Below are 18415 nucleotides of genomic sequence, written 5' to 3' on the forward strand. Positions count from 1 at the left end.
ACACCTGTGATTCCCAACAGTACTTTTTACAACCATCTTTAGCACTCACCCGAATTATAATACTGCAGTCGGGTTCCTTCCTTTCCACAAACACTTCAATTAACAAATCTCCAGCCTGAGAAACCTAGAAAAGGGCGGATGTGAGGACAGCAAATATAAGTATGCTGCAAGAACACACATATGACACTTAAGACAGAAAGTTCTAGTTCTATTTCTAAATATTTTATAATAATGAAATGAGCCAATTTCCCTGTTAACAGCATGATGACACCCATTTTCCAGATGCATTTGATTAAGGACAAGGAATCTACACAAATAACATAATCAGCAACAATAATCACAACGCGATTTTTTCATCTCTTACTCAAGAGTTTAGTGTCCTCAAATACCCTTACATTTTTACTGAAATAATGAATCTCACTACAATGGAAATATACTGACTTCAACAACAGAAGTTGCAAGAGCCATCACCATGTATGTTAACAGGATAAGCAAAACAAGGAGTGAAAATGAGCCATATGTAATTCTCTGAGATATAGTGTGGGCGTAATACCAATAATTAAAAGGGAAAATAGGTCCTGCTAAATTTTCAAAGAGATAATATGTCCAAAAATGGAAACTTGAGGATAAATTAGGTCAGAGCTATAATAAAACTGCAAATAGAGAAAGTATACTCAGCAAGAAAAAAAAAGTGAAGTGATAGGAAAAGAGAGTAATAAAGTAATAAAGATAAGTTTTTATTTTAATTTTCTTTAGTCAAGAATTAAGTGCTAAGTTATTTGGGTCACTATTATGCCCCCAGAAAACATAATAAGTGAAGAAGATACAAGCCAGAAAATAAAAAGCATAAGATAACACCACGTAGACTGAGAGTATTATGTGCAGAAGATTAACAAAGAACTAAATGAATCTATGAAAAATATTTTGAGTAGCTTTTTTCAGAAATTCCCTCAAGTTATGTAACCACTTAGAAATAATATCCATCACCCAATTTTTTAAAAGTGATCATAACGGAGAAACAATCATTCTGAAGTTAAATTTGCCTCAGAATAAAACCTGATGAGAAAATTTGTGGGGAAAACATTAAAAACATACTTTGAAGCAGTGTTCTCAATTATTCTGGCACTGTAGACTTAGAACAGCTTATTCCCAATTTTTCTTCCTCACTTTTGATGCTACACAAGAATTCTAGGGATGATACAGTTGACATTTTCACTTTTCACTGTGTTTGCATAAATAACTCTCCAGGAAGGACACATTTTAAAAATTAAAAAAGCAAACACAAAAGAACTCATAGAGTGAAGCCAAAAACAAAAATAGCTAAGAAATTCAAACAGGGATAAGACACAGAGACTATCAGAGAAATACTCCAGAGGAAAGTTTTGAATGGATTAGAGAAAAACTCAAGTTAAGAACAGATTTCTCCAAACTCTTCTACTTTTCTTTCACAATTACTCCATTTTATAGATAATTCTTTTCTTATTGTACTTACTTATACTTAATTAGAAAACATTCAAGACTCATTTTTTATTGTAATATGAATATAAAAGAAAAAATGCAGAAGGATAGTCAAACTTTATCTAAGAACAATATTGATAATGCTACCAAAGATGATCCCTTGGGCTCACACAATCCTTCATTTTATGACTGAAATTCTCCCCAAAAAGCAAGAGTCCCAGAGAACTAAGTGATTACAAGCCAGATTTTTTAGTGTTAGAGCCAATTCCTCTGGAGGCTGCATTAATTACTTGGGGTCAAAATGGAGAAGATACTTCCTTAGGTAATTAATGTCATAGTATCAGTACTCAGGGATGTAGGCACTAGAGTGAAAGCCCTTCCTCATCTCCTTCATATGGAAGGATAGCTCCGGTGACTTCTCCAATTAGTAGAGGATATTTCAGGAATTAGATGAATTTAGTGTGTTTGACTAAGAAGAAAGCATTTGCCTCATTCTCTGAGTGTCTCTATAAACAGAATATATTTGACCCATATCTATTATTTACATTGGTACCCTGAATCCACTACAACCCCTAATTATTAGAAGAGGATTAAATATCAATTTTTAGAAAGTCCAATGAATATTCATCAAACAAGGCAAGGTACCCTGGAAAACTATAGTGCAACCTGAACGCACAAATCCAATATAACGTGACTGAGGAAAGCAAGAGAAGATCTTAGAAAAGTCAACTTGAGACAGTAATCAGCATATGTGACAAAGATCACATTAGAAACATTCCCACTAATGTAATCATCTGAGAGCATGCAGAGCAAAAGCATATAAGAAATGATTCATGTTTTCAAAATCATAATGGAAAGAATCATTAGGGAGTCTGAATTTTCAATTTATTTTAGTATTTCTTTGGCTTTAAATGCTTCCTTTGAAATCCACTGGCATTTTCAATAGTGCTTTTATAACTAAAAATTGACTTTATAAAGGATATTTTGATAAGATTAAAACTGTTCTTTCCCTCTATATTTTGAAAAATTAACATACTTTGGCATTTTGTATATATGCATCATGCTGCAGATTACACAACTGTTTTATCTAGGTTCTTTTTTCCCCATGACTTTTACTTTGCTTCATATAGGAACTTGAAAATAAATACAACAAATGTCTTTACTTACAATGGAAGTTTTTGTTTTTTGTTGTTTTTTGTTTATTTTTTTTATTCTTTGGAGATCTAACTATTACTACTCACTTGAGTGTCTTTCCACTTGGTTATAAAGCTATTTTCTATGTCCATTTGTTTGACTTGGTCTTCTTTAACCTGTTTAAAATATAATTTGGGACATTCTAATAAAATACAAGGAGTGATGGCACTCATCCTCACATAACTCTTCAGGAATTTAAAGACTAACAAGTTAAAAATAAATGAGAATGGCCATCTTAATCAGCATGGGTCCACACAGCTAGGGCAGAAATAAAGCCAACAAGATAGAGCTTTATAAAGTTCAGAACATTTTATGATGATACCACTTCAGGCTACGGATTCCATCAACAGAAGCCCTATTGCTCAGGCGCCTTAATAAGCAATGGGGCTTATTGATGACTGGTTTGTTAGCATTTATGTAGGTTGAGAGACAAGACTCATTTCTCAAACTGAAATGTGCATTAAGAGCTTATGAAATTCCCACCATTAAGTCAAAGCTGGATTTAAAAAACTATGAAGGTAACCACTTAATTTTTATTAATTTAACAGTCAAAAAAAAAGAAAATAAAGAGAGCATGTAAAGCCACATATTTTTTTTTCTAATTCTTTCATTTCTCAGTATCAGAATTATTGCAAAGAAGCTGCTATTGATCAAAAACAGTGGACACATATAGAAAGAAATAAAAAGGAGATCAAAGAGCAAAGAGAATCCAACAACTCTGGTGTCCATTCCAATATAAATTAAGACACAAACTGTGTTATTTTATTAAAATATAGTTTCTTTCCCTTTGCTAACGAATCTTGTGATCAGTTATTACAAGAATGCAAGAACTCTAAAAATGATAATCTATTACATTAAATCATTTGATTTCATCTGGTATACCCATAGCCTGCAAAATAAGTAGTCTTATACAATACCATTTCATAGAATGCTCAAAAAGGTTAAATGACAAAACTAAGATTCCAGAAGTAGTTAAGCGATGGAGCTGGACTTTTGACCCAGATCCCCTAAATTCTCCTTCTCTTCAAATCCTGGGTTTATTTCCTCTATTTTTACTTCTTTGAACTAAGAAATCATCCCTATGCAAACGTTTTCTGATGAAACATGAAAATATTAACTTCACGAAATAGTAAATTGAAAAGTCAAATAATTAGATAAGAGATGACTGAGTAAAAACCACAGAATAAAATTTCAGAATTTTCTTTTATCCAATTTGGGGCACAATTAAAAGAAAACACTAAAATGTTTTAAATTGCAGAATTTAACAGCCTGGTGTTTATTACTGAACTTGTGAAATTCATAATTTAACACCTCTAAGTAGACATACTCAATGCACACACATACTGAAGAGAAAAAAAACATAAAAACACTATAAATAGAAATATTCTGTCCAACAGACACCAGATGGTAAAAAAGCTTTAAAAGCAGCCAAATTTAAATGAAGGGCTATAGCTTAAAAAGCTAGTTATACATAAAAAATTAAAGATCATATAACTATCTTTTCTTTATTTTTAAATATTCATAAAGACCTGAATAAAACATCCTTAAATATGTATTTTTGTTTGCAAATAGTAACATCGAAACTATTAAACAAGAGCAGGATATAAAATATTTACCTCAAATATTTCAACATAATTATTAATTAAGTCCTCGATCACATTCACTTCTTCACTAGTTTGTCCCTTAGTTTGAAACAAACAGGAGGAGAAGGCCAAGGCCAAATTATGGGCGTCCATGTGATTAATTTCTGAGCATTTCTGAACCCTGTTAGAGAAAAGCGTAGCTCATCACAACACATTTCTATCTGAAAATCTCATTGAACTACAAGTCATAATACTCATTTATCACTTTTAATACACACATATTGAAAGTTTCTGATATAAAAGGTACTGTGGTGATTTAAAGAAAAATACACGATTCTTTCTTCCAAGTAGCTTACAGTCTGGTTAACAACATAAGAAAAAACTACTGTTAAAGGAGATATTACTACAAGTTACAAAGCAGTCCTTGAATGTTGATTTCAAGGAGGGACCCACCATATATAAACAATTCCAGACAGTGGGACCACCTGTGACTAAGGCATAAAGGTATTCTTGCAGAAAAGTGTAAAATGACTTGCAAGACTGAAGCATGAATGAAAGAGGGAAAAGGGGGGCAGCAGGTGAGTAGAAAACAAGGCAAGAAAGGTGAATTGGGAGGCATAGAGTAGAGTTCCAAATTCAACATTCAGGGCTGGGCTGAACTTTCCAGAAAGCGCATATCAGGTGAGAAAATAACTGGCAGCATGTGTCTGTACGGTTATTCAAAACTGGATATTATCTCTCAAAAAGCAAACAATTTAAAAATACAATAACACTTTTCTGGGATATAACTAAGAATGCTTTTTTATAATGAACAAACAGGAACAGACGAGTCAACTCTCTGAATCAGTAGGCTACAACACTTGGGTCATACAAAGAGCATCATTTAAAGTAAGTTCAAAGTGATTTAAAGTAAGTAAGTAAACGTAAGTTCAAAGTGATTTAAAAACAACTACAGCCATCAGCCCAATAAAAGGAAATTTCCATTGATAAAAATGCACGAGACGAGAACTATAAGTGATACACATGGAAGTATCTGTTAATGCTCTCGATTTGTCACTGGCTGTATACATAGCAGCTGCTCAAGGGCCTGTCTAATTACATTTGCAAACTTTTTAAATACATACTAAACAAGAGAGACCAACTCCGTCAAAGAAATAAAACAAGATTAAGGTAGGTACAGCTGTCTATAAAGAGCAGAGATTCTAATAGGTACAAGAAAAAGTCAGTAAACATGACAGCAATATTATATATGATAATATGAGAAACATAATAAAACGCCAAATTGCATAGCAGAGACAGAGCAAGTACAATCATATGATTTATGAGATGCAAAAAGAATTACAAGTTATTAGAGGAGGATTAATAATTGTGGACACCCCTCTCAAAACCACTCCTATACTTTCACCACACTACACTGTAAACATGTGGAAAATTTATCTGCAAGTCTGTTACTAGAATCTAAGCATCTAAGAATCATTCTGTTACTAGAATCTAAGCATCTCACAGCCGGAGACTGTTGCTTTAATCACACTGTAGTGCGTAATAAATATCTGGTGAATGGAATTAAGTAAATGTTAGTCATGAAGAAGTGATCTTTTATCTAGGGCAGGAATGGAATTAAATGCTAAATCAACCTGACCTTATCCAAATTGACCTCTCTAACTTCTGACAACACTAGCAAACATTTCTGTCCTTCTAGAGACTTCTTTTTGCAAAAGCATTCTTTGACACTCTTCATCTCCCTTCTCTTTACTTTCTGTAGCTGCCTTAATTTATGGCATTAAGTACGTATTTTCCTTCCCTTCCTTTATTTCCCTGCTCCCTTTATTTCTCTGCCTAAGTGTTCCATATTCAGCCCATGTAGTCTCTTCTCATTCAGGCCTTCTCATCAGAAGCCCAAGGAAACTGTTCCTAATTAGTTTCTTTGCCTCTATTCTAACCTCGTCCCAACCCATCCCATTACAGGGGTTATTATTCCTAAACAGATTTGATCAGTCACTCCTTATCACCTAAAGGAATAAAATCCAAATGTTTTTGTATGACTTACAGAGCCTTTCGCAACCTCCTGCCAGCTAACTACAAACCATTTCAACTCTTTGCACACCTATTTCCTAGAAAATTTCCTTCACTCATTTCTCATTCCTATCTTTCTTTCATGCCCAGTTCACGCATTCCTTTAAATCTGAAGCATTCCCTGGATGTCAATACAGTATGACTCACTCAATCCCTCCTCTATAATTCAATGTCTCACGCTAAAATTTTCTGAATTAAAATCTGTCCCGATGTTGCTGTGTTTCCCTAAAAAATGTAAAATGCCCTGCAGCACCCGTTAGTTCACTGTGATGTCCCAGGGCTCCTTGGTACTCAGTTTAGGAACTATGGACTTAAGATTGTTTTTGTCTTTCCTGTATTACTATCAAATATTTCTGTTCACATGGAATCTTAATCGGCATTGTCTTGTACATAGTAGGAGCTAAAACATATGTTAGTTGAAGAAAAGAAAGGAGGGAGGAAGGATGGGAAGGAACTTGTTACCTCAAATTCAAATCTGAAATAAGAATTTTAAGAATAGCCATGGGTAACTCAATGTTTAAAATATTAACTTAATAAATTGTAGCAGCCTGGTCACATATTAAAATTTTTGAAGAAAATAATCTGTCTCAATGTCTCATGGGCACAGAGATAGGACTATATATTATATAGACTATATTTGTATGGTACAATAAGAAAATCAGTTTTACAGTAATGGAGTTTACATGGATGAGAAGTGGTGGTTAGGGAAGAAAGAGAAACGACAAATGAAGGATTTCTGAATCTAGACTCCGAACAAGGTACTTTTAGAATTCAGCTTCCTAGAAAAATATATTCAAGGGATTACTGCATCCATGCAGGAAGCTACAACAATATATTCCTTAAGCAATATTTACACTTATTAAAATTTTGTAATAATTCTTGCTGATAGCAAAACAAACCTTTTGTTTTAACTTAAAAGGTTATTTTCCAACACCCTCATCCTTCAGATCTCATTTCTCAAGCTACCATTATATTCCTCCTATCCTCCCAAATGCAGGGGACTATAAATGTTTTTGACTTATAACATTTCTCATCTGATTAAGAGTCTGATACCAAAATATTAGAGTCAAGTTAGATACAAACTGATAATAAAGAAATACGAGTTTATGAAGAGTCCACCATGAGAAAATACTGAGCTCATAGATTCCTGCTATAGAATTCTGGTTGCTACACTTCCTTCTCTTCTCCAGCTTCCCTCTTAAATGAGTTTTAAAATTCTTGCTTATGCACTAGACGTATTTGAGGATGCTGTACATGATTATTTGTAATTCATTTAAGAAATTCTCCAGTGTTATTTACCTGAAATGCATCTTGACTATAGAAAGAGACACTAAAGTGATAGGGTAATGGGAATTTCATTTTGAAAACATTCTTAAGATAGGTGAAAGTTTCATAGTCACATGAAGAAGGTTAACCACAGTACTTTAAATTTAAGAAACAACGACTTATTGAGTTCCATGTTTGAAATGTCTAGAACAGTTCATGAATCCACCCACCTGTAAAGGTGTTCAATTATAGCTGCCAATGTTGCTCGGTTGACCCCTGGAAGAGTACGTATAAATGCTCCATACTTTTTAATTCTTTCCTTATCATCTTGGGTATCTAGAGGTAAAAAAACAAACAAAAAAAAAACTTTAGACCTAAACTAATAATCTGTATTACAAATTTGCCTTTTAACAGCATTTTAAAACAATATTCACAATTGTATTTCACTAAGTGATATAATCAAGTTTCAAAAGAAAGACATTCAAACTTCTATCATTCTGGAAAAGTATTTACATAAACCTTCCATGGCTATATGCTATAGTTCTTATACTTTGTAATTCAAAATGAAGCACTTTCAAAACCCAGGATTATATTTTATCCTCTACTTTATGGACTACTGAATTTCACCTAATAGGAAGATAATCAATTAATGACTCAAACTAGAGTGCGAATTGAAATAAGCCAAAAGCATTTTAACTCTGGCTACAGAAAGATATCACTGTCTGTATTTGAAAATGACATCTCCGATCTTTTTTCCTTATGAAATTATAAAAATCTTCCCCAAACTATGAGCCATCCCAGAGCTATGAACTGTGCATTACTCTGAAGATCCATGTAAAGGGTCTTTTATCAGTCTTGGTATCGTCAACTCTTTGGAAACGGTAAGTGGACAACGGAAGAAGTCATGTGCAGACCCTGATAACTACGATACACACTTAGAGGAGAACAGATGCTCTGCCTCTGTCATGGACAGAACTTGGTTAGTCATGGAGAGGAAGATAAGAAGGAATTACCCTCCACTTTCCTAACCCCAAGAAGTCAAGAGAAACTAGACACAGGAACCTCCAAAGTTCTAGTAGTGGTGGTTTGGTCTAACCTATTAGCCCTCAGAGGAAATAAAATACCTTTCTTCAAATAAATAACTTGTGCTGACTTTGTAACTCAAGAGGACTGCACTTATATATTCCCTCTCAATTCCCAGCTACCTTTGGAAACAAGACTTTTTTATTTTCTGCTTAGCCCTACCTATTCTATTCACAGAGAGCCAGCAGCACATTAATGATTCTTTAAAAGTACACAGTCACTTGTAATAGGCATTAGGATCCCTGGGGAGGTAAGAAACTCTGTGACACATTTTTGAAGTACATTCCTATTCAAAACTGCAATGGATAGCTCTTTTGTACTGACTTAGCCTGCATATGAGATCTATAAAAGTAAACATGGTCATGCTGACTTAACTGCACTAGTAGCTGACTCTCTAAAAGCAAGAGGGGAAGCAACTAGAAGGATGTGCAACTATGACATACAATTATCTACTGGGGCTTTGGGGGGAAAAAAAAAAGCAAGAGGGGAAAACACCCAAATTACATGCAAAGACTATACCGGAAGTGAATTAAGAATTATCTATCATTCCTAGTATAATCCAGACATTTACCCTCATGCCATCTAGTTTCTAACTGTAGAGGTAATTGTGTATTCAATAAAATGTAATTAATACTACTACACTTATAACAAGAATTCATGCTAGTACAGCATCTTTTCACAAATCTTATAAGAATAAAATAGATGATATTTTCAAAATAAAGCTCAAGCAATTTGAAAGCAAATAGATAGATTTCAGGTCATATAGAAACTACAATGAACTAGTCAACTCGTCACAGACTTCAGACAGTTTAATGGTGTCTTTAGAAGGATAGACCATACATCATATAAATAGGTGGTATGCCACAGTACGGCATTCTTCACCCCAGGTGCACAAGACCCAAGAGAACTCTTCTATGAGGTCACCCAGAGAGTTCTGGTTTATCCTTGTCAGAGCCAACATGCAGCATTTGTGACAGATCAGGATGAGCTACGTTGAATCTAAAAGCAAAGGACTTTAAGGCTATTTGACCCAGTATCCAAAGCCTTCTTCAAGTAAATTCTCAAAGAATTCACATCCAGGTGAAAGGTGAACACGTTCCTCTCTGACACATTCTACCATTTGCCAACTCCTGGTGGACTGAACATTAAAGACATCTTTGTCAACGAATTTGACAATTTCAGCAAAAGCATGTTTGTCACAGATTTTTGATAACTGATTTTACAATAAAGACAAATTGTAAGTCTTTATAAAACAGATATAAATAACTTCATAGTTATAAATTACAATAAAATCTTCTTAAAACAAAAATAAGGGGGGCAAGACAATTGGGCTTAAAAAGATATATGATCTAATTCCATATTTTATATCCCAGAAAATTATATAATCAACTCTTCTTCTGATTAGAGTTAAACCCATTGATTTGAGAAATATCAAGTGGCAAAAGACTTCTGAATTAGGTAGTTAAATTGTGAAAAGCTTTATTTTAATAATAATACCACTGTCTCCTTGCTGACACTAATAAGGGTCATTCTTGGGATAATTTTTCAAACTCTGGGTGTTTTGTGACATCATTTCAAAATTAATCACTTCAAATGTCATATTTGTGTTTTAGATTAAGCAAATATCTTCAATGAAAAAACCATTTTTCAACAGAGGAATAGCGTATCGTCAAATTCAAAGGTCATTTTTGAAAAAAATCTTGAAACAGATTAAATATACAAGAGAAATACATTAGTAAATTGTGGTATTTAATAATAAATTTTAAAAATTGAAAAAAATGAAGATTGCAAATCATCATTTTGGAAGCATTACAGATATATGGGAAATGGTTGTGGTTTATTAATAAAGATTATATGTATAAATTGCAAGTGTGGGGACAGAGACTATAAAATAATATATAAAAATGAAAATAACTATCAGAAAGATGGGATTACAGGCAATGTATATATTTAAAAGTCTTTATGTTTCTATAAAGGGAGTTATTTTGAATTAATGGATGTAAACATAGGTTTTATTGAAATCAATTTGACCCAGTAACTAATTTAATAAACTGCTTTTCTAGAGTCATTTGTTAAATACATTCTCCTACAGTGTAGCAAAGCTTTTTTACTTCATTAGACAGAATCCAGGGAAAATGAACAAAGAAAGAGTAAAAACATTGTTATGGCTCTAAAGAGGTAAAATACTTGAGAAACAAAAGCCAAAAGAGCCATATAGGGAAATAGTGTAAAACTAATCTTGTGTTAAACCTTTCATTTTAATCTTAATGAGAAATTAACAGCACACATGGACTTGACTATAAAACTTTGAAGTTAAACAAAGTACTAAGAAATCTACTGAAAACTAAGTATTACTATAAAACACTATTTAGCAATTATTACTATAAATTTCTTCTGAGGTAGATATAAACAACTATTAATATTTGCACAATTTCTGTTCTGACCCATTATGTACATTGTTCCTTTCAATTAAATGTTCAGATAATCTAAGAAGATTTAAAAAATCTAATTAACCAATTAGAAGGCAAGCACTTATTATGTTCTATATGCTAGATATTACCTAGAGCAGAGATCCAGTATGGATAGAGCTCCTTAGTAAGAAGAGCATCGTCAATGTCGGAGAGAAAACTTTTCAACACGCCTGTCACATCTTCAAGCTGATGTTTTCCAGCCCTCAATTTGAAGCTTCTTGCATCCTTTTTGAAACTCTCCAGGAGTTCACTTATGCGCAAAGGATCGCCATTCTTTTGATAGATATATTTGCATCCTAAACCTTTGTTTAAAAGGAAAAAAAAGGTTATATGAAAAAAGTCTAACATCAAAATCCACTTTGATAAAAATAAAACAAACTTTTGTGTTGGATGATGAGCATGAGGAAATCACTATCCAAGAGTTGATATAAACATGCACGAGCAGACAAGGGTTTTTCCCCCTATTTTTAGTATTTAAAACATAAACCTGATGAACAAACCATTCCAGGCTCAGCTCTTAGCAAGTCCCGTCAGCCATTCCCCAGTTCTTTGTAGCGTCATTTTCAAATGTTCTTTTACCTCAACTGCCCTATCTTCACTTAAGTCTCTCAGAATACAAACTTGTTTCCAGTTTCACTGACAAAAGTGAGGCTCTCTGTATGTTTCCTCAGCCCCCTGCCCTCATATTTGTATGTTAATTTCTGTCTGGTCCCAACTTCACCTTCTGCCTGATGAAGAGTTGGGTCATCTCCTTTTCAGAGTTATTGATTCATCAAGTGCTCCAGATAAAATAAGAGGAGTAGGAGTGGTGAGGAGGAGGGGGAGTGGTGGTGGTGATGATGATGATGATGATGACGACGACGATGAAGACACAAACAGAAAAAAAAAAATCATCCCTTGTCCCCTCCCAGGTCTCTTGTCTCTCTTACAAAACCAAGCTGAGTTTCCTATATTAATTCTTTCTACCATCTCACATCCCTGTTAATCCTTTAACCACACAGTCTTGCTCTATGCCCAATTCCCACTCTACTTGGACCATCTTCATCAAGCATATCAATGACATCCTATTTTCTAGATGCGTTTCAGTTTCTATCTAATGAGAATCCCCTGCAGTGTTTGACACTCTAGATGAATCCCTGCTAAAATTCTTTTAATCTCGTGGCTTTCTTGATATTATGATCTCTTACCTTTTTTTCCCCCTTCCTTCCTCTACGGCTACTCCTCCGGTCTCCTATGCATTCTGCTCATCTAGTATTTACTGGTGGTTCCAGGAATCCATCCTCAATTCTCTTCTTCTTCTTCCCTCCCCTACAAAATTCTCTGGGCGAACCCATCCAACCTAACCACTTCAACTACTACATACATATTTTCACCTAGGTCTTACTTCTAAGATTTCAAACACACACACACATCCTTTAATATACATATACTATATAGACATACATGTAACACACACACACCATACTTAAACATATGGACAAATCAAAATAATCTTAGGAATTAATTCTTCCACCTTATTCACTACTCTTCACCTCCCAATCCCAACATGTTCTTTATCTTGTTCCTGTATCTCAATACATTTACACGTTCTGACATGTTCTGAGAAACGCGTCCTTAGCTGATTTCATCGTTGTGCGAACACTATAGAGTGACTTATACAAACCTAGTGGTATAGCCAACTGCATGCCATGGCTTTAGAGTACGAATGTTATGGGACCCCCGTCATATATGTGGTCTGTCGTTGACTGAAACGTCATTATGCAGCACACGACTGTATATGGCACTGCCTCCTCCCCAGTCCTTTACAAGTTAGAATCTTTCTTTCTTACCACATTAAAAAAAATACGATGTCACGTATATCTTTCATCATGACCTTGCTCTGTCAAAACTGTCCCCTTCTCTCCTTCCCATGTGCCCTTATTTTGAGCACTCGATTCCTCACCACGTTTTCACAATTTCCTCCCCTTATTCCACTGCATCCCTCCAGTCTGTCTCGACAATGATAATAGTGTGATCTGAGATACACGTCTGTTGGTCTCACCAATATGCTAAAAAATCTGGATACTGCCCTCCTACTGCCTAGATGGCAAGTTTGAGGATTTTATTCTGATATATAAGACCCTACAAGAATTAGCCTCTTTTATCTATCTGCTCTTCTCACACTAAATCCTGGACACATTTAACTACACAAAGCTCCCTGAATATACAACTTCCCTCATGACTCCACACCTGGGCACACACTGTTTCCTCCTCCTGGAATCCCTAGTCCCTTCTCCTAACTAGCTCCTATTTTTGTCTTAAAGACTCATGGTAGGCACCATGCCTCATCCAGAAAGCCCTCCATGACCATCCTACTCTGAATGAAATTCACCCCTACACCATAGACACTTGTACTAACCACTGAACCTCTCTACCATAGAATTCTGTAGACTTAAGATATAACTGCCCACTTGTTTGTCTTTGATACACATATCTGTAAACTAGAAGGCAAGAATCATCATGTCTTATTCTCTGTATACACCTAGCAGCTACACAGTGCCTAGAAGAACTCAGAAGGTATTCAATAAATGACTACTTAATGCAAGAATAAGCAAATTCTACAAAAAAAAATTGTGACTAAGTTTCTGAGATATATTCCTAGTTGAGTGAATTTCTAATAGCTGGTACTCTTAAGTTTAGTGGACTGAATGTGAATCTGAACATAATTTTGTTTACATAAAATAATTTCCCCCAAGAACTAACTACTGTAACTCATTAAAAAAAAACTTACCCTTACAAATTATACTGTGAAGTCAGTCAAGTTCAAATTTTCACAACACAAGCACAAAAAAAATCGCCCTTTAGATTTTAACCCAAAGGTCAGGAAGTTCAAAATAATTGTGACCATAAAGGCTCTGAGTTGATTAAAAGGAAGATTTTATTCTTAAATTAAAAGGTAGATAATATTCTTATATTAAAAATATAGTTAAGAAACTTCCACCTTTGAGAGTATTAAGGAAATATGTTAACAGAAAGAAGGATTTTGAAGAATTCACAGTAATTTGAAAAGAACCAGGAAGAATAAACGCATACTTTACTTTTCAGGCTTATCTAAAATGCTACCATAGCATATCAAATTAAAACGAAACTGGACGATGTAGGTATCAGTCAAGCTGTTTTTTATGTGCAAACTACTCATAAAAATATCTGTTACAATTAAGTCAAAACTATTACAATTAATAACCATGATTCTTAATACAAATGTGTGACCAATAGCATGTTGAATGAAATAAATACACACACACACTTTGTATGCATGCCAACAAAAAAGTAAATTCTTTCACACACTGCCCCATCGTTGACCACTTCTAAAAACACGCTTAGGCAGCACACTGCCTTCCCCTACACTTTATTCTAGGCTTGTAACTTTTAAAAAATATAGTCTTTAATCTATTTTTAATATACACTTTACAATATAGATTCTTTCAATATGTTACTGAAAATTTTTATGCATATAAAGGAAGAAGGAAATGGTAAAAATACATTATATAATTTAAATGAATTTTACTGGGAGAAGGAATGGCATTTAGCTGAACAGTAACCATGCTTTTATTTTTCACTGATGTATTTACAAATATAGCAGGCTCTAATTCAGTCCAACGGAGGTTCCACTTAAGAACCGCAAGAATGATATGCTGAGCTCTCAGGGTTGAATAAAAACTCTGTGATACTTACCATACTGTGTAACAAATGCTACACAGCTGTTCACAATAATGGGAACGTCATTTTTGCTGAGCTGTTGATCGTGTAATGCATGACCATCTGTACCTGCTGCTTTTTCAATTGCGGTATGCCAGACTGTGAAATCCAACTTGGTATGCCCATGGATGTATAATGTTCTGTAAAGTTTAAAAAGCATTTCAAATTATAATTTTGCTTTAAAAAAAACTCTTACTTCTCAACAGATTATCCTTAAATCCATATAAAGGTGATCTTGTTTCACCCCTCAGAAGAAAACCCTCCATCTATCACTAGCTTCCACTCAACCCCTCCTTTGCCTGCACAGCCACATCGCTCCATAGAGTACAGGAAGTCTTCTGAATTTGTGCTCTCACCTCCTTTCCTTCCCCAAGCCCTTTTATTCTGTTTCTGAATAACTGAACTGAAACTGTTCTGGCAAGCCTCACTAGTGACTTCTAATGGATATTTCTGGCTGTATTTTTCAAGATTTTAGAACTGCTGCTGATTTCATTTCTTAACAAAAAGAGAGAAAAAAATACCATCCAATTTGGCTTTCATAGAACAATTCTTTCTGGCTTTTCCTCCTATCTTTCCAGTCACTCAGTCTGTTTCTCAAGCTCACTTCCTCTTTCTGGAAGGGAAGCTGTAACCTCAGTGCACTCACATGAACTCCAAGGACCCTGCAAGGACATGTCCTTCAGGCCAGTGGTTTCATCCCCACATGTACGTTGCTAACTCCGAAATCCCTACCTCCAGGCTATAACTTTGTTTTACAAATCAGATCTCCATGTGATCCAAAAGCCGCAGCATAAAGTAGCTAAGGGACTGGGAAATGCAATCACTTCCCAAACCCAAACTGCAGCTCTGCTCTCACTTCCTTTGTGATCTTAGACAAGTTATCAATCTTCTCTCGGCCTCAGTTTCATCACTGGCAAAATGAGGATAATAATAGTACCTACCTCAGCACTCAATAAATGTAATATTAGTAACTAAGTAATAAACCATAATACTAATTAATATTTATTTTTGGACACCTTCGCCTCAATGCGCCACAGGCATCTCAAACCTTTCTCCCTCCTCCTACCAAACTGGTGCTATGATTCTCTACTTATCCCACCAGAAATTTAGGATTAATTAATTGCAGACTGGTCCCTCCCCACTCCTGCTCGGTCACTGCCACATGAATTCAGTCATAAAATTCTGTTGATTCCAGTTCCCTGACATATTTGCTCTGCCTCCTCTTCATTCCAACGCTGCCTTATTCCAAGTCTTTATATTGCTCCTTGAGGTCACTAAAACCCCTCCTAATAGGATTCTCTTCCCAATGATCTATCTCTCTAATCACTACTCCTCAGGGCTGCTAGAATGATCTTTCTAAAATGCAAAGCTAATGACCTCACTTTCTGATCATTGTCCTACAGCTCTGGAGTTTTCTAGATTAAAAGGCCTTCATGATCTGACCTATATTTTCTCCTTCAACTTTGCCTTTCCTGTACACTCAAGACACACTAAAAAAAAAAATTTCACATTTTTCTTGTCTTGGTAATAAATATTTCCTGCTCTTTGGTTGGCTATTCCAACTCCTCCCCAAAGTACATTCCAGGTGACCTTTCCTGATCTGTCCCTGATGTCCCTCCTATGCTTAGTGTGTAATAGGTGTCCCTTCTTAATCCTGAATGGCTGCTGTGCCCTCCATGATACCATCTGTTCTGTCTGTGTGAACGTTTTAGTGGCTAGACCCCCAACTTTGGGCAGGCAAGCAAGGGCAGCATTTCAGTATCTCTAGTCATTAGCACAGTGCCTGGCATTTAGTGGGTACATAACAACTTTCAAGACCTACCACTAGATCTAAAATTTGATTTGAAACACAAGCTAAAGTAATCACTGATGTATTTAAGTATATTTACACCAAAGTAAAACTATTTAATCTTGGTTTCAAACTAGGAGAGGGCTACTGTGGATTCAACCTAAAGAGAAAAGATTGAGCTGCATGAACTCTGGGCTGTTTCAGTGCCTTTTTTGGGTGGTGGGGAGAGTGGGTAAACTTGCACATTCCTGTTAATTCACTGGCCCTAATTTAAAAAGAAAATAAAAGTCCTCCTTTCTTTCCTTTGGTTTCTTTTCTTAAAATGCTCCTCTACGAAGACAAAGCTACCTCACTACACTCACTTCTAACATCTTCTGAACTTGCTAGAACTACTGCTTCTTCACTGACATTCCTGCCTGTAATCTTCATGGCTTGCTGTCTGACATCTGTATCTATTGTGCTATTTTCCACAACACCACAGCAGCCCTAACCTCCAGGTCTTGTAGTTTTCTTTTTGAAGAATTCTGACACTTGTTCTAATACTCTGATGTACTTTAGCCTTTTCTCTTTATATCATCTTTAGCTCAAAAGCATTCTATTGCTGGGTATTTGTCTAAATGAAACTGTATAATTCAGGTCCTATCTCTGAAAAATATCAGAGATATTTTGCATTATGCAGACTTAAACAAAATCATGACTTGCTAAATTCAGGACCTAAGGTGGACCTAAGGTAAAGAGAAGATTTAAATTTTTTCATCTTAGTTTTTTTTTTTTAGCCTGACAACTTAGCTCTCAATATGATGTAAAATATTTGAAACTGTTTGCTTATAAACAACTACAGTGGGTGAGTATTACAACTACAATGGGTGAGTATTTCAGCAGCCACCAGAAGAAATCCAAAATGCATTGGCCCTCTTAAAGCACCAGTGTAATTCTACTATTAACTGTGAGCGTTTCAAATTTCAAATTTTCTTTCGAGTCAAAAGAAATCCTGTGATGACAAGTTTAACTATCTCCTTGTGAACTAGTGAGGGGTAGAATAAGTAAAGACAAGTTAACTCCTGAGTCAACTTGTCAAAGACTGAATCCTAAAATACGTCACCTGGTGCAGTAGATGTTTGACATTTAATCACATCAGTTCAACAAGATTCCTCTCTGATGCTTATATAAATTCTGTGCACACTGAACGAAGCATCGAAAGATATTTTCAACACAAATGCTGGCCGACTTTATGATTTCAAGTGTTATCAAACAACGATTTTACATTTCTGGATAAGAATTCCAAAGAAACATTCATTTACGTCTTGCAAATCTGAAAAGTTATTTTGAAGAACTCTAATTATAGAGAGAATTATTCTAACTGTCCATTCTCCAAGCATAAATTTTAAAGGGTACTTTAAAGCCATAAAAAGAAACATCCCTATATCCTATAATGAATCAAGGCAGTTCAATAAGACCTAGAAATCAAGTCCCAGGACTAATAAAAACAATTTTCTCAAAACTGCAATATAATAACCACAAAGTGTCAACTATCATTTTTGAGCCTAGTCTACCGACAAGAATCAGAAGTATCTTCACAAATAATAGGATCAATAAATTTGACTGTATGAAAAATAAATTCACTTATATAACTACAGAACATTTTAAACACAACTAAAAAGCAAACAACAGGGCCGGCCCCATGGCTTAGCGATTAAGTGCGCACGCTCCGCTGCTGGCGACCCGGGTTCGGATCCTGGGCGCGCACTGACACACCGCTT

At 35.0% G+C, this 18415-nt stretch overlaps 1 protein-coding gene across 5 annotated transcripts in view; it reads right to left on the reverse strand.

Moving 5' to 3' along the window:
• The window catches only part of ARAP2 (ArfGAP with RhoGAP domain, ankyrin repeat and PH domain 2), a 181495-nt gene that overhangs the window by 58003 nt on the left and 105077 nt on the right, over positions 1–18415 (reverse strand). For 4 of the 5 annotated variants that reach the window (XM_087434169.1, XM_087434171.1, XM_014786696.2 and 1 more), the window contains exons 20-25: positions 14843–15006; positions 11218–11430; positions 7805–7910; positions 4269–4416; positions 2700–2768; positions 50–124 (exon numbers count right to left, since the gene is read on the reverse strand). In XM_087434169.1, the coding sequence (XP_087290295.1) occupies positions 50–124; positions 2700–2768; positions 4269–4416; positions 7805–7910; positions 11218–11430; positions 14843–15006 (775 nt within the window). The remainder of the gene's footprint in view (positions 1–49; positions 125–2699; positions 2769–4268; positions 4417–7804; positions 7911–11217; positions 11431–14842; positions 15007–18415) is intronic. The other variant, XM_087434170.1, reaches the window with a different exon arrangement.

This window comes from Ceratotherium simum, chromosome 8 (assembly GCF_057802395.1).
Source record: "Ceratotherium simum simum isolate JZ-2026a chromosome 8, ASM5780239v1, whole genome shotgun sequence".
In the NCBI taxonomy this organism is placed as follows: Eukaryota; Metazoa; Chordata; class Mammalia; order Perissodactyla; family Rhinocerotidae; genus Ceratotherium; species Ceratotherium simum.